The sequence below is a fragment of the Nyctereutes procyonoides genome, unplaced genomic scaffold, assembly GCF_905146905.1.
Source record: "Nyctereutes procyonoides isolate TBG_1078 unplaced genomic scaffold, NYPRO_anot_genome, whole genome shotgun sequence".
Lineage (NCBI taxonomy): Eukaryota > Metazoa > Chordata > Mammalia > Carnivora > Canidae > Nyctereutes > Nyctereutes procyonoides.
In genome coordinates, this window is record NW_026575145.1 from 21,850,819 (window position 1) to 21,873,125 (window position 22,307).

The 22,307-nt window shown below is 46.0% G+C and overlaps 1 protein-coding gene across 1 annotated transcript; it reads left to right on the forward strand.

The window, feature by feature from the left end:
* The first annotated feature begins 3,564 nt into the window (after positions 1-3,564).
* On the forward strand, positions 3,565-6,563 carry LOC129499503 (granzyme B-like). The gene is made up of 5 exons (XM_055309263.1): positions 3,565-3,721; positions 4,674-4,821; positions 5,232-5,367; positions 5,570-5,833; positions 6,349-6,563. Exons 1-5 carry the CDS (start codon positions 3,661-3,663, stop codon positions 6,499-6,501), a joined length of 762 nt encoding a protein of 253 aa, XP_055165238.1. The 5' UTR covers positions 3,565-3,660; the 3' UTR covers positions 6,502-6,563.
* The last annotated feature ends 15,744 nt before the right edge of the window (positions 6,564-22,307 follow it).

The window sequence follows — 22,307 nt, forward strand, 5'->3', positions numbered from 1 at the left end:
CTCATGACCTTCTCACAAACTCTTGCCATGTGATGATGACCCAGCTGGACTCTTTTCCACACCTCTTCTGTGGCTGAGCCCCTCATATCCATTCCCACATCCTCCAAGGGGCCAGAGTATGCTCATAGGCCATTCACCCACAGCTTTGGCCCTTTTCAGCCTGTCTTTGGTCACCCACGGTAACCTTGCTTCTGGTCTAAGACCCTTCCTGTCCACATGTTCAGCAAGGGAGAGAGTTTCTGCAACAGAACTGGACAGCATTACTTTGCTACCAATCAGCAAATAACAGATCCTGAGCACCTCTATGTTCCAGGCACTGGAGGCTCAGAAGTGAGCACGGCAGGCACTGTCCATGAGCAAATGGAACTTGAGGCCAAAGGATGTTCCCCAGAATTTCCCCAAGTCCCCTTCCTTGTTCAGCCTGGTCAGATTGGCCTGAATCTGTATAGGAAATCCACCCAAATGAAAATCATCTTGTTCAAGGTTCATATTCATTTGTCTTACAGCTTTCCAGTTTTCATGTATGTTGTCACATTTGACCCTAGGATTGAAGTTTATAATGCGGGGGTCACTGAAGACCTACTTCTGGATGCAGGAGAGATGGAGGATGGAAAAATATAACGAGGGCAGCCATTTCTTCATGGATTACATTTAGGGCACCCTATGGGATATACAGTCCAATATAAACTCTGACATGGAAAAGATACATTTCCCAATCTTCGTTAAATCAGATTAGAGAGGCTCACATGGGGCCAGAAAAATGGAGAACAGCCTTCAAACTTCAGATCATCATGGGTACTGCCACACACTGAGTTTCCAAGCCCACAGTGACCTTCAAAGTCATTCAGCTCTTAGCTTGAAGACCACACATGTGGTATAAGACTCTTGTTTGACGCTGTGTGAGTCTGTCTAGCCAGGCATGCCCAGCTGCCACTTCCCCCCAGGTCTTGACGCCAATCTGGGATGCTGCTTTGGAGTTAACTTCAGTCACAATTATGGATGAATATTCTCCGACCAAATAACACACACCACTAATACCATACTCATTTTCACACAGAAGAAATATCTTCCTCTGGGTTCCTGTCACCCTCAAAGCCATGTCTTCTTCACATCTGGTTGCCCACAAAGGTCTCTGAATATCTTAATGATCTCAACAACTTTCATAATGAGGGGGAAATATTTGACTTCACACAGCTTCTGTTTGAATACTGAAAATTCTTCCGAACAAAAGTGTACCAAAATCATGGCCAGAAGGAAAAAAATTAAGGGATCAAAACAAACAGAAACATGGACCATATGCATATACAACTATATACACAAGCACATATAAATATATCCGAGCCACTAGACCACAAGAGAACTGTAAGCACACATAAATATATATGTACATATGTACACATATAGGATGACATTTATAGAGCTGTGGATAAAATCGCACACTTTAGAATCAGATCCCAGCTATGTTAATGGACACACAGGTATAAAGGTGTAATTTGTGACAATACTAACCTGCAGTGGGGGGTTGTGCTGAATAGAAGTTAATAAAATGAATTCAACAAATTGCAGGGAATAAGATACCCATTTTTTGTATTTTTAAAATTTGTGTGAAACAAACTTTTTATTTTGATAATTGTGGATTCACACGTAGTTGCAAAAAATAATACAGCAATATCTCAAGGACACTTTATCTGGTTAACCCAATGGTAACACCTTGCAAAACTATGGTACAATATCATAACTGGGTTATTAACATTGAACAGGCAAAGCACAAAACAGCTCTATCATCACAAGGGTTCCTCCAATTGCACTTTTATAGATACACCCACGTCCCTCCCTGACCCTCAAACCCTAACAACTGGCAACCACTAAAATGTTCTCCATCACTATAATATTGTGTTTCAAGAATACCAAAATCATTCAGTTATGTTCATCTCATACAGAAGATAAGTCCCATACATGCTTTGAGAGATTTATTTCAGAATATTTCTCTTTTCTTGAGCATTGTAACTGGTATCGTATTGTTTGTAAGATTTATTTATTTATTTACTTGAGAGACAGAGAGACAGTAAGGAAAGGAGGGGCAGAGCCGGGGAAGAGGGATATGGGGTTGAACTCTCAACCCTGAGATCAGCACCTGAGTTGAGATCAAGAGTCAGAGAGTCAGAAATCAGATAATTTTAGGGGCCCTTGGGTGGTGCCATCAATTAAGCAGGGGATCCTCTGTTTTGTTCAGGTCATGACATGAGGGTTGTGAGGTCAAGTGCCACATACAGCTCTGTACTCAGCACAGAGTCTGCTTAAGACTCTCTTCCCCTCTCCCTTTGATCCTCCCCTCTGCTTTTTCTCTTTCTCTCTAAAATAAAAATAAAATAAATCCTTAAAAAGAAAGAAATTAGATCATTTTCATTTTCTCTTTGCTTATATTAGTTTTCAAATTTTCCAACGATTGTAGGAAGCAATTGCATGCTAAATTTTTCACTAACTAGGAAGGAGAGACTAGTAGGTTCTTAAGAGCATGAAGAAAATACTTAAGTTACAGGATTAAGGGATTGTAATACTTAGCCGTTCTTTGAACTGAACGGGGCTTGGCTGTTTAGAAACCACGGCCCCTCACATCCAATGGTAGTGAGATCAGCAGCAGAGTTTGCTTAACAAATGTGAGACTAGTATGTGGCAAACCTGCTATCTCAGAAGTGTGGCTCTCTGGTCAGACGACTGACAATACTCAAAGGACAACTCTTGGTTTTGGTTGCCCAGCATACTTTTCCACTTCATGTTATTGGCAATCTAGTCACCTGAACTTCTTTTGGGGAACCAACCTTTCCCCAGTCTTAGTTGACTTGTCTTGGGGGGCTTGGCTATGACTGCCCCCAGTCTTCACAAAGGAGGAATGAGTGGTCTTCAGTCAGTTGATTCAATCTCTAGGGTCATGGTGGTTCATTAACTGAAGCCAATTAGTGTCAAGTACAGGACTTTGGTTAAAAACATTGACAAGAGAGGTGGACTCTATTACTCTGAGTGTTTGTCATTTAAAAACAGTAGATAAAAATCCATAGGAAAGAAGCTGGGGTGATGAATGGTGGCCATGAGGATTTAGTAGATAAAGATCATGCTCTTACTTTCTTGGCGCTTACCATGCTGGACCATGGGCGCTACTGTTTCTGACTCCTCCACCAGACAGACAGCTCTCTGAGGGAAGGAAACACATCTCTAGTATGCTGGATCATGCAGACATGGGCCCAAATACACAGCGCTAAGGAAATTATCCTGATGGACCTAGCAGCATGGAAATGAGGCAGTGGTGTTCCTATCACTGGGGACTCTAGTACCCTTACAGGCTGATACCACATCCTCCAGTCCCCACCTGATATGCTTGCTGTCCTATTCTGAGCTGGAACTTAAGTGGTCTGCTCTGAGTCAACTGGTGTGGGTTCTGATGTGGTCACAGCATGATTCTCACACAACCACCCAGAGAACGTCATCAGACAGAGGGGCAGGGGGCAGGGAAGCTTTCATAGAAAGCCTTCTAAGGATGAAGCACCATAAAACCAGAGAGGAGTTCAAGGTCAGGGAGCCCATCTGCACCCCCTTCCTCTCCCAGGAGCTATAAAGGAGTGCAGAAGCACCAGCAGCTCCGACCTGAGCAGCCTCCCGGAGAAGATGCAGCCACTCCTGCTCCTGCTCCTGCTGGCCTTTTGCCTGTCTTCTGGGGCCAAGGCAGGTGAGTGTCCACCCCCACCCTAAGAGGCCCGACCCCATTGCACAGTGGCACAGCTTTCCTGTCCCTTCTGAACACCCCTATCCACCTACCACCAGGAACATTCTCAACCCCAGTCTTCATCCTGCCTCCCCCTCTCAAGTGTGATGCTGATAAGCTAGCAGTAGGAACAGCGGGGCAAAAGGCTGTCTCTTAAGAGCCCGTCACTACTGTCCCCTCCCCAGCCTCTACCTTTGCCATCTGAAATTAGAACTTTCCTGGAATAGCAGAGGGTGAGAAACTGGAAAGAGAACACCATAAATCCCCCTGCAGAGGGCAGAGCAAGGGGCTTCCCTCAGCATCTACTTAGGAGTGAAGCCCAGGGCTCAGCTGACCCAACAGTTGGATAGATCACTGTCCCCAGAAGACTGCTCTTGCCTTGCCTCTGCCTCAAGGCTCCTCATCCCTCTCTCCAATTCTGCTTTTCTTCCCAGGCTCTTAGAGGCTCCCCTCTTTCAAGCAGACCTTGGCAGACCTCAATTTCTCTGCTTTCCAGAATCCTACCAGCACGCCGGGGAGCCTTGCCTTCGTGCAGCCAACCAGCACTTACTAGGCACCTATGACCTGTCAGGCCCTTAGGAAATCGGCAATGTCACACAACATCTACTTAACTAAACTTAGATCCCAGCCACTGGAAAAGACTTCACAGGATGACAGGGGCCTTAGAAACTCGCTTGAAACAAGGCAAAGTCAGGAGAGGGATTTTTCTGGAGCCTCTAGGACGTTGCTATTCCTAACACAGGTGTGGTCCCCTCTGATTATGTGTAGAACACAGATGCACAGCCCGAGACTGCTGCCCTCAAAATTCCCAGGGGAAGAAGTCCAGGTCCTCCACCTTACCTGCTGCCCCAAATCAGGCATGCCTGCCTGGTAGATTCAGTGGGTAGACAAGAGCAGAACAGAATTTTTCCTTCAGGAGAGATCATCGGGGGACATGAGGCCAAGCCCCACTCACGGCCCTATATGGCATTACTTCAGATTGAAAGCCCGAGCGGGCAGATCAAGTGTGGTGGGTTCCTGATACAAGCGATGTTCGTGCTGACAGCCGCTCACTGTTGGGGAAGGTGAGAAGTACTAAACAGCCTGGACTGCCCTGAAAACCCCTGCAGGGAGCCCTGCCTTCCTACCAGCTCCCACCCCCCACGCTGAGCTCCGCTGGGGCATGCTTTGCCATCATATGCCAACTCATGCAATGTCACGTTTCTGTGGGAAACTGTCCCCTAAGACCCACCGGCACACTCACCATCGGCTCCAGAATCCTACCTCAGCTGCTGAGAAGCAGAAGGCACAGAGAGCTCAATCACGGCCCCTCCTGTTGCCTCAGTTTCCCCTCAGCTTAAGTACTGCCTTGATTTCCCTCTATCACCTTGATTTCCCTCTCAGCTGCCCTGCCCTGGCTGCCACCTGCCCTCTCGACTCCCAGGCTGTACCCTGTGACTCCACACCCCCACACCCCACTCTGCTCTCTGTGCAGCTCCATCAGAGTCACCCTGGGCGCCCACAACATCAAGGAACAGGAGAAGACCCAGCAGGTCATCCCCGTGAGAAGAGCCATCCGCCACCCAGACTATAGTCCAAAGAACTACTCCAGTGACATCATGCTACTGCTGGTAAGGAAACCTCCCTGCAGCTCTTGGCCTCCTGGGTCCAGACTGTTTCCCTCCCACTGGGACCTGTCCCTGCCATCCTTCCCATGCTGGCCACCTGTCCAGTCCCAGAGGCTCACGGGAGAGAGAAGACACTGCCGCCTCATCGGGGTGTCAGGCCCAGAGGCCACTGGCTGAGCTGGACACTCTTACCTCTTCCCGTCAGCTGGAGAGGAAGGCCAAGTTGACTGCGGCTGTGAAGACTCTCCCCCTGCCCAGGGGCAAGGCCCGGGTGAGGCCAGGACAGGTGTGCAGTGTGGCCGGCTGGGGGCAGATTGAGGCCAAGACACGCAGGTACCCAGACACTCTGCAGGAGGTGTCACTGGAAGTGCAGAAGGATTCAGAGTGCGAATTCCTCTTACCCAAGTATTATGACAGCACCACTCAGCTGTGCGTGGGGAATCCAAAGGAAACCAAGTCTTCCTTTCAGGTGAGACTCAGTGTCTACTTAGCATGGCTCTGGGGACAGGGGTGTTTGGGGAGGACCTGGGATCTGGAAATATAACCAGTGATCCTTCTGAGGAGTAGAGGGGGAGCTGCCAGAGATGAAGGCACCTAAGCACCTCTGCAAGCCTGCCAAGGCCTAGGATGAATTCAAACCATGCTCTTCCAGAAGGATGCATTTGCAGCACTCTGCCCCAAGCCGGCCACTGATGCTGGGTGTGGCAGTGGTGAAAACCAGGGGGCTCCTCAGAGCTGACACCCACCTGGGTTACAGGCTTGGCCTGCATGCTGTCAGCCCCTAAAGAGTAGAGTGAAGCCAGCAGTCCCTCATCAGAGGATCGGGACCAGGGGAGGAGAGGGAGCTGCCACCTGGGGTGAAGTGTAGCAGTGACAAAGTCCAGGCCGGCCCTGCCCTCTTAGCTCTCATGGAGGCCACGCAACACAGGCTTCTCAGAGGGGCCTAGGAGGGCAGGCTCACTCCTCCTCTATCTCTGTCCACAGGGAGATTCTGGGGGCCCTCTCGTGTGTAACAATGTGGCTCAAGGCATTGTCTCCTATGGACTAAAAAATGGGAGACCTCCCCGGGCCTACACCAAAATCTCAAGTTTCCTGCCCTGGATAAAGGAAACCATGAAGAAGCTCCACCCGCAGTAACCAGACTATCTGCTCTAGAGCTGATCCAGAATCACACTGGGAAGGGTGGAGGGAGGGTGCCAGCAAGCAATTAAAAGTCTCTTAAGTGAGTTTGAAGGGCCCATTTCTTATTTATTCACTGACCTTCGTTCCCTGACATCAACTCTGTGCTTTTGACAAGGCCAGTGACACAATTCTGCTCTTCCACTTCCTCTTCTTCGTCCTCCTCCCATCTCCCCTCAGCGCCATGCAAAGTTCCTTCCAGCTCCTCCTTACCCACACCTGTCTCTCAGAGCCTGCCCTTGTGCCAGGCCTGAAGCTGAGCACTAGCAGGAGAAAGCATCAGCCTCTCTGGTCCTTGGGCTCAGGGTGAACGTTTTACCTCCTCCCCCTGTGTTCTCTGGCAGGGAGCTAGGGGATAGACACCATGGGTCCTGGACCCACGCTGGCACAATCTAGGGTGCAGCTCTAGGACCTACCTTGCTGAGAACCGACAGGGGCCTCCTCAGGCAGGACATTTCTCTCCCACAGCCGAGGAAGCTGGCACAGGCTGGGCCGGGGTCTCACAAGGAGCTTTTCATCTCTCCTCCACTGAGTTCCCTCTCTGACCTCTTCTGAGCTCAGGGACCAGCTCGGCCTTGAATCTCCTGGCTGCCCCTTCTTGTCCATCCCTGCTGACCACTGAGAGCATTCTTTGGCCACCAACTCCTGTCCCTTCCAGACAACACTCATCTGAGCTGGCCCCTTCCTCATATCCCTTCTACCTAGAACACCTAAGTTCCAGCAGGGCCTAACCACTGGCGTGCCAGCCCAGCTCCCACCCTGAGACAGAGGAGACTCAGAGACACCAGGTCTGTGAGAGCACAAGGCAGCATCCATGAGGACAGGGCTGGTGGGGCAGTGCTCCAGAACCCTTGGCCCCATCCACCAGCGGGGCAGGGCAGCTCAACCCCTCACATCTAGCCCAGTGTGTCTCCACATGTGCTCCAGGTCCCTTGGCTGCCTGGTCACTCAGTAGGCAGAGTCCCTCTCAACCTGTCCATCTTGGCCCCGCCGACCTTCTAGACTAGACTCCCAGCTGGCCATCTTGGGCTATATCAGCCTTTTGAGTTAGAAAAGGCAACTCTCTGGGCAGCTTGGGTGGCTCAGCAGTTTAGCACCGCCTTCAGCCCAGGGCCTGATCCTGGAGACCAGGGATCGAGTCCCATGTCGGGCTCCCTGCATGGAGCCTGCTTCTCCCTCTGCCTGTGTCTCTGCCTCTCTCTGTCTCTCATTAATAAATAAATAAAATATTAAAAAGAAAGAAAGAAAGAAAAGAAAAGGCTCCTCTCTACAATAGGACGGGAAAGCGCAATTTTCTTCCCATCACCCAAAAAGCAAATGCTGATTCAGAGCCGACTACTGAGTGCCAGGCATTAACTGGGGGTATACAGTAAACAGAATGCAGGCTCCATCACCTGAGCCCAGGTGAACCTGGCACTGTTGAATGTCACCTAAATCATCTAACCCCTCCTCCCTCCTTCACAGGAGCCCATGGTGCCTACATCTCTGTGGGAAGTCCACAGGAAGCAAGTATTTCTATTTATTTTTGTGGTGGGTCACAGTCAGTAAGAATAGCATCGCATGGGACTCTAGCACAGCAGTGTATGGGATTTGGAAATGACTTTAGCCATTTACTTTCTAGAAGTTATCAAACTCTGTTTACTGGAGCATCCTCTTCACCTGGGGTAGAGGGCAGCCTTATTTTCTGTGGCTTCACTAGTGGGAGGTATAGGTGCACTGGGTGACTCAGTCGGTTAACCATTTGCCTTTTGCTCAGGTTATGATCCACGGTCCCTGGATGAGGCCCAGTGTCAGGGTCCCTGCTGAGCTTCTCCCTCTCTCTCTGCCTCCCCCATCCCCCATATACTCTCTCTGTATTTCTCTCCCTCTCTCAAATAAACAAAATATTTTTTAAAATTAAAAGAAACAAAATAAATTTGAAAACATAGCAGGTATGAATGTCATCGTACGGATCCAAATGGCAGGAAAAACCACATTACATACTTGCCTGAAGGCAATCTACATTGGACTCTAAACACCCATCCAGTCACACAACCCAGAAACATTCTCTGTTATGACCGCAAGGTCCCACCTGTGCAGACTCAAGTGAGAACCAGACAGGCTCACATGGTCTGGAAAGATGGAGAATCGCCTCTGCTCTTCAGGCCAACATGGTCACTCTTGGCGTTCACAAAGCCCAACACTGCCTGGACTCTTCAACATTAAGAAGTCCATGGCTTGGAGGAAACACGGAGAGGATGTGATTTTCTGCTAACCAAGGATCTCCCTGTGTTGGACTCCCCTCCACAGAAACTCTCAGCAGCCATATCTCCAAGGTTCAGACACTAGTACAGGCGGGTGCTGCCTGGAATCTGAGCCTGAGTTCCAGCTCTGGGCTAAGGCCCTCCTGCACCCAGTACACACCACACCACACGCTGTGTGACATAGGGTAAATCATCTGGGGTCGTGTAACCCTCAAAGTCATGCCCCTTCACATCTCATGCCCAAAGCCTGAAGCAACACAATCTCTTAAGGACCTTGGGCACTTGTCCAAGGGAAGAGCAATGAGGTCACACAGCTTCTGCTTTGGAGCTGAAAAAAAAAAAGAAAACTCTGTGCATCTAAGGCATACCAAAGCCCTGGTTCCTTGATTGAATAAAAAGACAAAAAGGAAAATGCAGAAAGCAAAATTTAAAATACTATTTTTTAAAGTTGCCCAGACACATGCATTTTCAGTTTAGGTGTAACCTTTACTTCGAGGAAATGGTTCTGTGGTTTAAAACAAGTTTGAGAACACTCACTGCAGTCTCTCCTCCTTTGAGAGAGAGATGAGGGGGAGACAAAATCCCAGAAAGGCAGAGTAACTGACTGAAGGTACCAGAGTTAGGACAGAGCCTGGACTGAGCCCCGGCCTCCCGACAGCCAAGCCAGCAAGAAGGCTAACACTTCCCTAATGCCCACTCTGTGGTGAGCTTCTGCTCAGACACCTCCCTGGTGAGAAATCCTCTAGGTTCCTGTGGCAGCCATACTGTGACAAGTATTCAGAAAAACTTCCTTAGCAAGCTGAAGTCAACTTAAACAAGCCAATTCCTTCAAATCTCCTTTGTCTGGGGGGATATCCAGCAACCCCCCACTTTGAGGAAAATGTCTTCTTTTGCTTAAAAATCTGTCGTGAAAACTAAGAAACGAAACAAAATAAAATATCTCTGTCGTGACCTCAAGGAATCGCCTCTCCTCCCCCCAAGATCTGCTTCCTCCCCTACCTGTCCTCTCCTCAGACTCACTGGAAGAGACAGATCACTCTGTGACTAGAGAGAGAAATGCAAAGCCAGCTCCTGGTGGGGGGTGGGCCCAAAGGAATGCCACATCTCCTAATTTGTCTCAGGAACGTGTATTGGGATGGCTCTGCCTTCCAGTACCACTCTGTGGAGAACTTACAGGGTTTATTACCTATCTGTATCCCACATGACACTGCTTTTGACCATGAAAGAACTGCAGTTCTGGGTTCCTTTTTTCATAAGCCTGTTGCTAGATGACATTTCTCATCCACAGAGGCAGGAAGCTCAGTGACCCTCAGGTGGAGCACAGAAAGCCACATCTAAGTACACAATAGTCAAATTGGCATTTGATAAAGAAAAAAAGTTGAAAGTTGAGGGAAAAGACATATTACTTTAAGGGAAACAACAGTAACAATGAAAAAAAGTGTTTTACCATAAAAATTATAATAAGAATACTAATAATAACCAGCTTCTCACCAGAAACAGCAGAGTTTTGAAGACACTTAAATGACATTTTTACTCTTTTCAAAGATTTATTTATTTATTTTAGAGAGACAGAGCATGTAAGCCAGGTACCAGGACGCCTCATTGGCTCAGTGGCTGAGCATCTGCCTTCAGCTTAAGGGCATGGTCCTGGAATCCCAGGATCAAGTCTTACACTGGGGTCCCTGCAGGGAGCCTGCTTCTCCCTCTGCCTATATCTCTGCCTCTCTCTCTGTGTCTCTCATGAATAAATAAATAAAATCTTTTAAAAAATAAAAAAAGAGTTTGGCACCAGCATAAGAGTAGGCATATAGATGAACAGAGAGCCCAGAAATAAACTCAAATATCTATGGCAAATTGATTTTTGCCAAGGGTGCCAAGACCATTTAGTGGAGAAAGAATAATATCTTCAATGAATATAGCTGGGGACAACCATCTAGATATCTATGTGAAAAGACCTGAGCCAAAGGCAGGTGCTTAACCAACTGAGCCACACAGGCACCCCTAAGATAGCTATAATAAAAAATTGAAAAATAACAAGTATTGACCAGGATGTGCAGAAATAGGGACCCTCGTAAAGAAGCCAGACAAAACAGGTCACATATTGCATGATCATTTGATATGAAATATCCAAAATAAGCAAATCCATGGAGACAGAAGATTAGTTGTTGCCAGTGGACCAGGCAGAGGTGGGGAAGAGAGAATGGAAATTTACTAAGTACCCATTAAGTTGTGGATGGGATGGATGGATATCTCGGAGTGATGAAAAAGTTTTGTAACTAGAAAGAGGTGGTAGTTCCACAACATTTTGAATGTACTAAATGCCACTGAATTGTACAGTTAGTGAATTGTATGTTACGTGAATTTCACATTACACCTCAATGTTTATTTGGATCATAGCCTTACTTTGAGCACAATCCTTTTTTTAATTTCAAAAAATGCAGATATATAAGAGGGAAGAATATGTTAGATCATACTTCGAGACATTAAAGATGATATCAATGAATGATGAGAAATCAGATCATTTTTTTAAGTAGGTTCCACAACCCAGTGAGGAACCCAAAATGGGGTTGAACTCTCAACCCTGAGATCAGCACCTGAGTTGAGATCAAGAGTCAGAGTCAGAAATCAGATAATTTTAGGGGCCCTTGGGTGGTGCCATCAATTAAGCAGGGGATCCTCTGTTTTGTTCAGGTCATGACATGAGGGTTGTGAGGTCAAGTGCCACATACAGCTCTGTACTCAGCACAGAGTCTGCTTAAGACTCTCTTCCCCTCTCCCTTTGATCCTCCCCTCTGCTTTTTCTCTTTCTCTCTAAAATAAAAATAAAATAAATCCTTAAAAAGAAAGAAATTAGATCATTTTCATTTTCACTTTGCTTATATTAGTTTTCAAATTTTCCAACGATTGTAGGAAGCAATTGCATGCTAAATTTTTCACTAACTAGGAAGGAGAGACTAGTAGGTTCTTAAGAGCATGAAGAAAATACTTAAGTTACAGGATTAAGGGATTGTAATACTTAGCCGTTCTTTGAACTGAACGGGGCTTGGCTGTTTAGAAACCACGGCCCCTCACATCCAATGGTAGTGAGATCAGCAGCAGAGTTTGCTTAACAAATGTGAGACTAGTATGTGGCAAACCTGCTATCTCAGAAGTGTGGCTCTCTGGTCAGACGACTGACAATACTCAAAGGACAACTCTTGGTTTTGGTTGCCCAGCATACTTTTCCACTTCATGTTATTGGCGATCTAGTCATCTGAACTTCTTTTGGGGAACCAACCTTTCCCCAGTCTTAGTTGACTTGTCTTGGGGGGCTTGGCTGTGACTGCCCCCAGTCTTCACAAAGGAGGAATGAGTGGTCTTCAGTCAGTTGATTCAATCCCTAGGGTCATGGTGGTTCATTAACTGAAGCCAATTAGTGTCAAGTACAGGCCTTTGGTTAAAAACATTGACAAGAGAAGTGGACTCTATTACTCTGAGTGTTTGTCATTTAAAAACAGTAGATAAAAATCCCTAGAATGGGGTGAGGAGTCCAAGATGGTGGAGGAGTAGGAGACTTTAGTTTTCTCTGATCCCAGGAATCCAGCCAGGTAGCTATTAAAGCACTCTGAACACCTGCAAACTCAACTGGAGATCTAAGAAAAGAATAGCTGCAACTCTACAAAAAGAAAAGTGACAGGGCAGCCTCGGTGGCTCAGCGGTTTAGCACTGCCTTCAGCCCAGGGCGTAATCCTGGAGACCCAGGATCGAGTCCCACGTCAGGCTCCCTGCATGGAGCCTGCTTCTCCCTCTGCCTGTGTCTCTGCGTGTGTGTGTGTGTGTGTGTATGTGTGTGTGTGTGTCTCATGAATAAATAAATAAAATCTTTAAAAAGGTATCCCTGGGATCCCTGGGTGGCGCAGCGGTTTGGCGCCTGCCTTTGGCCCGGGGCGCGATCTTGGAGATTCTGGATCGAATCCCACGTCGGGCTCCCGGCGCATGGAGCCTGCTTCTCCCTCTGCCTGTGTCTCTGCCTCTCTCTCTCTCTCTCTCTGTGTGACTATCATAAATAAATAAAAATTTAAAAAAAAAAAAAAAGGTATCCCTGAGTGGCGCAGCGGTTTGGCGCCTGCCTTTGGCCCGGGGCGTGATCCTGGAGACCCGGGATCGAATCCCACATCGGGCTCCCGGTGCATGGAGCCTGCTTCTCCCTCTGCGTATATCTCTGCCTCCCTTTCTCTGTGTGTGACTATTATAAATAAATAAAAATTTAAAAAAAAAACTTAAAATCTTTAAAGAAAAGAAAAATAACTACTTTCTGCAAGGTAGGTGGTACAGAAAAGTGAATCCAAGTGATATATGGGAAGATAAACTGTGGAAGGTGGAGTGGGGGATAGGGAGCTTCTTCAGCCAGCAGGAAAGTGATAGAGCAGTGGATCACAAAATCAGAACTTTAAGAAGTCTGCTCTGGAGAGGGACATCCCTGCCTGAAATGTGCTCAGGCTGCAAAGCAGTGGTGAAATCCTAGGTGGGACAGTGTGGTCCCAGGATCCTCAGGGTCACAGGGAGATGGGAAGTGGGGGAGGCTGAGTGAGGCAGAGTTCCCAGGGATCAAGGCAGGGAAGCCAGCTGTAATCAGCAAGCCCAGGAGTGGGCTCTCAGCTCAGGGTTGCCATAAACACAGTCAGGCAACCACTCTCTGAGCAGGGGTCCAGCAAGCAGCAGAACCACTGAGAACCCCTTTCCTCCAGGAGGGGCTGCATGGGGCATGTCACATAAAACTACAGGGTTCAGGGACTCCAAACAGGGTGTGTGCCGGAGATAGAAATGCTCAGTCACAGGCTGGGTGACCAGAGTCCAGGGACACAAAAGTGATTGACTGCTTTTCCCTCAGGGTGCACTGAGTGGAGCCCTGAGCTCTCAGCTCCCAAGCTAGAGATTGGAAGGCCGCCATTTTCACTCCCATCCTCTAAAGATGCGCAGAAAGCCCTCAGGGAACAAAAGCCTCATTGAGAAATCAGGAGCAGATTACTTGACTTGGCCCCTGACCAGGGCGGTGCAATTCCCCCGGGGCAAAGACACCCGAGAATCAATACAACAGCCCTCTCCCCCAGAAGGTCAGCAAGAACACCCAGCCAAGATCAAGTTTACCCATCACACAGAAATGCAACACTCCAGCACTATAGGGGAATATAAGATATAGAATTCATGGTTTTTTCCCCATGATTCTTTAGTATTTAAATTTTTTCTCTGTCCTTTTTCTTTTCCTTTTTTAAAGATTTTATTTATTTATTCATGTGACCCCAGGATCACAACCTGAGACAAAAGCAGATCCTCAACCACCTGAACCACCCGAGTGACCCTCTCTTTCCTTTTTCAACCAATTTCTTATTTTATCACCTCTTTTTTAAGTCTTTTTTTAATTATCATTTTTACAGTTACATTCTCTTCTTTCAACATATCTAAATATATTTTGGTGTATATATATATATATATAGTTTTCTTTCCTTACAATTTTGGTATGTAGTTTCTTCCCACAAACTGACCAAAATATACACAGGATATAGAGTATTTCTCTGTTCTGTTGACCTATTTATATTCCTTCTCTTTTGTTTGTTTTTTGTCCTTTAATTTTCATTTTTAAAGTTACATTCTATCCTTTCATTGTATTTAATTTTATTTTTGTTCGTATATAAGGTTTTCTTTCTCTACGTTCTGTGATCTAGTTTTCTAACAAGCAGACCAAAGTAAACACAGAATCCAGTGTATTTTTTTGTTCTGTTCACGTGTCTTTTTTTTTTAACTTTTTTTTTTTAATTTTTATTTATGATAGTCACAGAGAGAGAGAGAGGGAGGCAGAGACACAGGCAGAGGGAGAAGCAGGCTCCATGCACCGGGAGCCTGACGTGGGATTCAATCCCGGGTCTCCAGGATTGTGCCCTGGGCCAAAGGCAGGCGCTAAACCACTGCGCCACCCAGGGTTCCCATCTGTTCATGTGTCTAATTATATTCTCTTTTTTTTTCTTTTTCGTTTTTTTTTTTCTTTTTCTGTTTTCTTTTCTTTTTTTTTTTTTTTTTTTTCAGTTTCAGGTCTCTTTGGATTTGTTTAGTGTCCATTTCTCAGGGTCTTTGTTGCACCATTGTAGTATTTTGTTCTCATGTTCACTATTCTTCTCTAGACAGAATGACAGGATGGTAATACCTCAAAAAACAGAACAAGAGGTAGTACTGACTGCCAGAGACATAATCAGTATGGGCATAAGTAAGATGTCAGAACTAGACTTCAGAGTAACAATTATAAAGATCCTAGCTGGGCTTGGGGGAAAAAAGCATAGAAGACACTAGAGAATCCCTTCCTGGAGAAATAAAAGAACTAAAATCTAATCAAGTCAAAATTTTAAAAAGGGGGACTCAGCGGGTTGGCGCCTGCCTTTGACCCAGGGCGCGATCCTGGAGACCTGGGATCGAATCCCACAATGGGCTCCCGGTGCATGGAGCCTGCTTCTCCCTCTGCCTATGTCTCTGCCTCTCTCTCTCTCTCTCTCTGTGACTATCATAAATAAATAAAAATTTTTAAAAAAATTAAAAAGGCTATTAATGAGATGCAGGGAAAAAAAAAAAGGATGCTCTAAGGATGCCAGGATGGCTCAGTGGTTGAGTGCCTTCAGCTCAGGGCATGATCCCGGGTCTGGGGATCGAATCCTGCATCAGGCTCTTTGCGAACCCATTTCTCCCTCTGACTATGTCTCTGCTTCTCTCTGTGTGTCTCTCATGATTAAATAAATAAAATCTTTTTTTAAAAAATGGATACTCTAGGGATCCCTGGGTGGCGCAGCGGTTTAGCACCTGCCTTTGGCTCAGGGCGCGATCCTGGAGACCCGGGATCGAGTCCCACGTCGGGCTCCCGGTGCATGGAGCCTGCTTTTCCCTCTGCCTGTGTCTCTGCCTCTCTCTCTCTCTCTCTCTGTGTGTGTGTGTGTGTGACTATCGTAAATAAATAAAAAAAAATTAAAAATTAAAAATTAAAAAATAAATAAAAAATGGATACTCTAAATTCTAGGATAAATGAGGCCAAAGGGAGAATTAGTGATATACAAGACAAAATGATGGAGAATAAAGAAGCTAAGAAGAAGACAGAGAAACAACTACTGGATCACAGGGGGAGAATTTAAGAGAGAAATGATACCATAAAGTGAAACAATATTAGAATAAGTGGAATCCAAAGGAGAGGAAAGAAAGTGGGGGGCAGAAGGCATATATTGGAGTAAATTATAGCAGAGAAATTCCCTAATCTGGGGAAGGAGAGAGCCATCCAAGTCCAGGAGGCACAGAGACCCACGCACCCTCACAATCAATAAAAATAGGTCAACACTTTGACATATATAATAGTGAAACTTGTAAATCTCAGAAACAAAGAGAATATCCTGAAAGCAGCCTTATATAAGAGGTCTATAACCTACAAGGGTAGAAATATTAGACTGGCAGCTGACCTATCCACAGAGACCTGGCAGGCCAGAAAGAACTGCATTATATATTCAGGGTGCTAAATGAGAAAAGTATGCTACCAAGAACACTTTATCCAGCATGGCTGTCATTCAAAATAGAAGGAGAGATTAAAAGCTTCCAAGACAAACAGAAACTATAAGAATTTGTGATCACTAAACCAGCCCTGCAAGAAATATTAAAGGGGATCCTTTATGCAAAGAGAGACACCAAAAGTAACAGACCAGGAAGGAACAAAGACAATATACAGAAACAATGTCTTTACATGCAATACACTCACAATAAATTCATATTTTTCAATAGTTATTCTGAAAGTATTTGGGCTAATGCCAATATAAGACACAGGGTATCAGATTGGGTAAAAGAAACAAGACCCATCGACATGCTGTCTGCAAGAGACTCATTTTAGACCCAAAGACACCTCCAGATTTAAAGTGAGGGGGTGGAAAACCATTTAACATACTAATGGACATCAGAAGAAAGCTAGGGTAACAATCCTTATATCAGGCAAATATAATTTTAAAACAAAGACTGAAAAAAAAAAACAAAGACTGTAAAGAGATGAGGAAGGACTGAAAAAAAAAAAAACAAAGACTGTAAAGAGATGAGGAAGGAACGATACCATACATAAAGGTTCTATCCAACAAGAAGATTTAACCATTGTAAATATTTATGCACCTAACACGGGAGCAGCCAGTTATATACAATAATTAATAACAAAATTAAGAAACACATCAGTAATAATACAATAATAATAGGAGACTTTAACACTCCACTCACTGCAATGGACAGATAATTGACGCGGATTAGCAAGAAAATATGGGCTTTGAATGACACACTGGACCAAATGGACTTCACAAATCTATTTAGAACTTTCCATCCTAAAACAACAGAATAGGGATCCCTGGGTGGCGCAGCGGTTTGGCACCTGCCTTTGGCCCAGGGCGCGATCCTGGAGACCCGGGATCGAATCCCACGTCAGGCTCCCGGTGCATGGAGCCTGCTTCTCCCTCTGCCTGTGTCTCTGCCTCTCTCTCTCTCTGTATGACTATCATAAATAAAAAAAAAAAAAAGATAAAAAAAAATAAAAATAAAACAACAGAATACACATTCTTCTCAAACGCACATAAAACATTCTCCAGAATAGATCACATCCTGGGTCACAAACAGGCCCCAACTGGTACCAAAATATTGAGATCATTCCCTGCATATTTTCAGACCACAATGCTTTGAAACTAGAACTCAATCAAAGAGGAGGTTTGGAAAGAGCTCAAATACATGGAGGCTAAAGAGCATCCTACTAAAGAATGAATGGGCCAATCAGGAAATTAGAGAAGAACTAAAGAAAATTCATGGAGACAAATGAAAATGAAAGCATGACTGTGCTTTGGGATGCAGCAAAGGCGGTCCTAAGAGGGAAGTATATAGCAATATAAGCCTTTCTCAAGAAGCAAGAAAGGTCTCAAATACACAAGCTAACCTTACACCTGAAGAAGCTGGAGGAAGAACAGCAAAGAAAGCCTAAACCCAGCAGGAGAAGAGAAATAATAAAATTTAGAGCAAAAATCAGTGAAACAGAAACCAAAAGAAGAGAAGAGCAGATCAATGAAACTAAGAGCTGATTCTTTGAAAGAATTAATAAGATAGATAAACCCCTGGCCAGACTCATCAAAAAGAAAAGAGAAAGGACCCAAATAAATAAAATCATGAATGAAAGAGGAGAGATCACAACTAACACTGAAGAAATACACACAATTATAAGAACAACTTATGAGCACCCATATGCCAACAAATTAGGCAATCTGGAAGAAATGGATGTATTCCTAGAGAGACGGATAAACTACCAAAACTGGAACAGGAAGAAATAGAAAATCTGAGCGGACCCATAATCAGCAAGGAGATGGAAGCCCTAATCAAAACCTCCCAACCAACTAGAGTCCAGGGCTGGATGGTTTCCCAGGGGAATCCTACCAAATATTTAAGGAAGAATTAGTACCTACCTATTCTTCTGACATTCTTTCAAAAAAATAGAAATGGAAGGAAAATTTCCAAACCCTTCTATGAGGCAAGCTTTACCTTGATTCCCAAACCAGACAAGACCTCACCAAAGAGGAATTGCAGACCAATATCCCTGATGAACATAGGTGCAAAATTTCTCACCAAGATACCAGCCAATAGGATCCAACAGTACATTAAAAGGATTATTCACCCCAGCCAAGTGGGATTTATTCCTGGACTGCCAGGGTGGTTCAACGTCTACAAATCAATGTGACATACTACATTAATGAAGGAAAGGACAAGAACCATATGATCCTCTCAATAGATGCAGAAAAAGCATTTGACAAAGTAAGAGCCTTTCTTCATTAAAACTCTTCAGAGTGGGGATCCCTGGGTGGCGCAGCAGTTTGGCACCTGCCTTTGGCCCAGGGCGCGATCCTGGAGACCCGGGATCGAATCCCACGTCGGGCTCCCGGTGCATGGAGCCTGCTTCTCCCTCTGCCTGTGTCTCTGCCTCTCTCTCTCTCTGTGACTATCATAAATAAATTTAAAAAAAATAAAAAAATAAAAAAAAATAAAACTCTTCAGAGTGTAGTGATAGAGGGAAAAATACCTCGATATCATAAAAGCTGTATATGAAAGGCCCACGGTGAATATCATTCTCAATGGGGAAAAACTGAGAGCTTTGTCCCTAAGGTCAGCACAAGGTAAAGATGTCCACTATCGCCATGCTGTTCAACACGGTACTAGATGGAAGTCCTAGCCTCCATTTTGACCTCATGTTCCAAACGTTACAAACAAGGAGCAGTTCAGTAATGTCTGGGAAACACAGGGGAAGAGAGGACCCACATACTATCAGGGAAAGGATCTTCCAGGATCTATGGGGACTTCACTGCTTATGCCAAATGCAAATTCTGTCTGCCACCATATGGGTCTGCAGCAGGAATTAAGGAACAAGGACTGTTGTTCTCTTTTTTAGAAGGAGAATCTTAGTCTTGTGGGTCTTTTGGCAAAAGAGGAATGCCATCCAAGGAGCCCTTCTTGGTTGCTGCTGACCCCTAACGACCTTGCTCTCAGCCACCCCAACTCCTTTCCACCTGCTCCCATTTATATCTATCTCCCCTTCTCCAGCCTTTGGCTCCATGAGCACAGCAGGCAGGGCAATATTTTTCTTTCAGGGAAAATAATCAGGGGCCATGAGGCCAAGCATCATTCTCATCCCTCATGGCATTTCTCTGGTTCCAGGATCCAAATAAGACCTGTGGGGGTTTCCTCGTATATGAGAAGTTTGTGCTAACAGTAGCTCGCTGCTGGGGAAGGTGAGAAACAGCGCCTGGAAGCCTGCCCTTCTGTTAACACCTCATGGGAAATCCTCTTCCAAGAACTGCTACCCAGCCTGGGCTGCCAAGAAGCAGAAGGTACAGAGATCCTCAGCCCTCGGGCCCCGTCCCCTGTGATTCCTCCCCATTCCAGTCCTGCCCTGCCCTGAGCTGTCCTGTTTCCTCCACGGCTTTTGGGCTGCACCTCCTGTGATCCCACCTCTCACTCTGTTCTCTGTGCAGCTCCATCAAAGTCGTCCTGGACACCCACAACATCAAGAAGCAGGAGAGGACCCAGCAGGTCATTTCAGTGAAAAAAGCCATCCTCCACCCAGTCTATAATCCTAAATGCATCTTCAGTGACATCTGTTACTGCTGGTAGAACCCTCGCTCCACTGGTTCTTGCACACTTTATTCCTGGGGGTTCTGCTTCCCCTGTGACCTCATTTCTGTGCCTCCTTCCCTGTATGACATTTTCATTTGTCCTGGGCTGTGAGGAAAGCAACCTCATGACTGTCCCTGTGAGTCTTTGTGAGCCATCAGTAGATTAAAATTCCTCTCCTCTGCATTCAGCTAAAAAGGAAGGTCCACCTGATTGCCAATGTGAGCCCCCTCCGGCTGCCCAAGAAGAGTGCACAGGTGAGGCCAGGGGTGATATGCCGTGTAACCAGGGATCCTCAGCAGGAACAGCACCTCTGGGGTGAGGAAACTGCAGGAGGTAGAGCTTGAAGTCCAGAGGGACAAGCAGTGCATCTCATGCTGTAAAGACCTCTACAACAGCATCACTCAAATGTGCATGGAGAGCCCAAAAAAGAAGTCTTCTTTTAAGATGAGATTCCCCAGCATAATCCATGCCCAGTCTTGGGACAGCTAAGCTTTGAGGAGAATGGGCAGTGAGAACTAGCTGTATCTCTATGTCCTCAGCCTTTCCATCCAATCCAGTCTCTGGTCCTGTCTCCCTGGGGGAGACCACCCTACTCCCACTGGTGGCAGGGAGGACAGCAGGCCCAGCTCAGTCCTTCCTCCCTCTGCCCACAGGGAGACTCCAGGGGCCTCCTCGTGTGTAATGACGTGGCCCAGGGCATTGTCTCCTTTGGAAAAAAGGTTGGGGAACTTCCACGTGTCTCCACCAGGATCTTGAGCTTTTTGCACTAGATAGAAAGAACAATGAGATGCTTCACCCTGCAGGGCCCAGACTGAGACACCCCCAGGATCAGTCTGTCCACCTTCTCTGAGGCAGAGGCCAGAACTGCACTGGGAAAGAGGGTGGAGAGGAGGCTGCCAGGGGCTTAATAAACTTCCTTCTCTGGAGTGGAAATTAGATTCCTCCTTTATTCACCAAAACAACATTCGTTAGTTACCTACTGCGTATCCCCCAACCATCTGTTCACATAGCCCTAGAATAAAAATCCTGCTGCTCTGATACCCAGCTCCTTCCAAATACATCTCCTAGCACCCTCTCCCACTGACAGGCTGAATGTAAGCTCCAGAAGGAAAAGGGAGACACTGCCCCAAGAAAAATGACCCTCTTTAGGGGACCCTCTTTTCTCATCTGCATTGCCCTCCTACCTTATCCCACACCTACACCCCCACCTCATCCTACCCCAGTAAGGCAACATAAAGGAATCCACATTTGGAAGGAGGATCACCTAAGAAGCTCTGATATAGGGAGCCACGTCATCCTAATAGAAATGGGCAAGAAGATTCTAGAAAGCTGTAGCTCACCCCATGCAGTATTCCTTCCCCAAATCAGAGTGGCAGCTTGGGGGTCTAGGGGTTACAAGAGGGCCCTTCAGTATCCCCAGGCCTAGCCCAAGTGCCAGTCACAGCCTTGCTGTGGTCCCAAATCCCAGCACAGCCTCTGGTGTCCTGCCACCCATCTTCCAGCAACCCCAAATGACGTTGAGGGTGCTTTTCTCTCTTGGTCTGATCCAGCCTCTTCCCACGTCATGCTATTTCCATGTGTGTGTGCATACATGTGTGTGTATGTTGTATGTGTCTCTAAAGGAAACTCATTACAATAAAAAGTTGTGTTTCAAAGGTATCCTACGGTTTCAAAAATGTCTTATATATAGCCCATAGTTGAGTAAATTTTTTCTGCCAGTTTTCAACAATTTCTAAGCCTCTTATATAAGAATGTATTCATAGAAGTAATCTCATTTTTAAAACATCCACCTTAGAGAAGGCAGGCTGAAAAGAAAAACTGATTTGCTGTCTGCCACTGATGAGGGTGCTTCAACTATGGGGAAATGTACACTCACCACAGAGTTTTAGTCTGCTCCAGACAACCATCAGCATCTCAAGGGCAAGAGCTATGTCTCTCATAACTCTGGACCTAGATAGCTAAATAAGTATTCACGATTTCCTCAGAATGGAAAAAGAGCCAAGAGAAATGGAAACATTCTTGATTCAGTCATTGAGGGGTTCTGAGGTACCAGCCCTCCTGCTGGTTGTAGCCACAGCCTTCACTTTCTTGTTCTTTCTTCTTGCTTTCCCCTTATGACTCAGGAGTGGGGGTGCAAGTGTTGTGGCTGCACTATTCTCACCCAACCCAAGCTAGAGAACTTCGACAAACCATCTTATATGATAACATCCAGCTGTAGAGGAGCACAAGTTGAAGAGGCCTAGAAGATCAGTGAGCCACCCCTCTATTGTTCCCCTCAGGGCTTTGTATCTGGAAGGAAGAAAGACCAGCTTCTCTGACCTGGGCAGGCCTTCAGGGAAG

What these genes read in the sequence shown, in the direction of transcription:
- LOC129499503 (XM_055309263.1), top strand. Translation starts at nt 3,661, where the DNA reads ATGCAGCCACTCCTGCTCCTGCTCCTGCTGGCCTTTTGCCTGTCTTCT. An exon ending in GCCGCTCACTGTTGGGGAAG is followed by an intron (nt 4,822 to 5,231) that starts GTGAGAAGTACT and finishes CTCTCTGTGCAG; the next exon opens with CTCCATCAGAGTCACCCTGG. An exon ending in AAACCAAGTCTTCCTTTCAG is followed by an intron (nt 5,834 to 6,348) that starts GTGAGACTCAGT and finishes CTCTGTCCACAG; the next exon opens with GGAGATTCTGGGGGCCCTCT.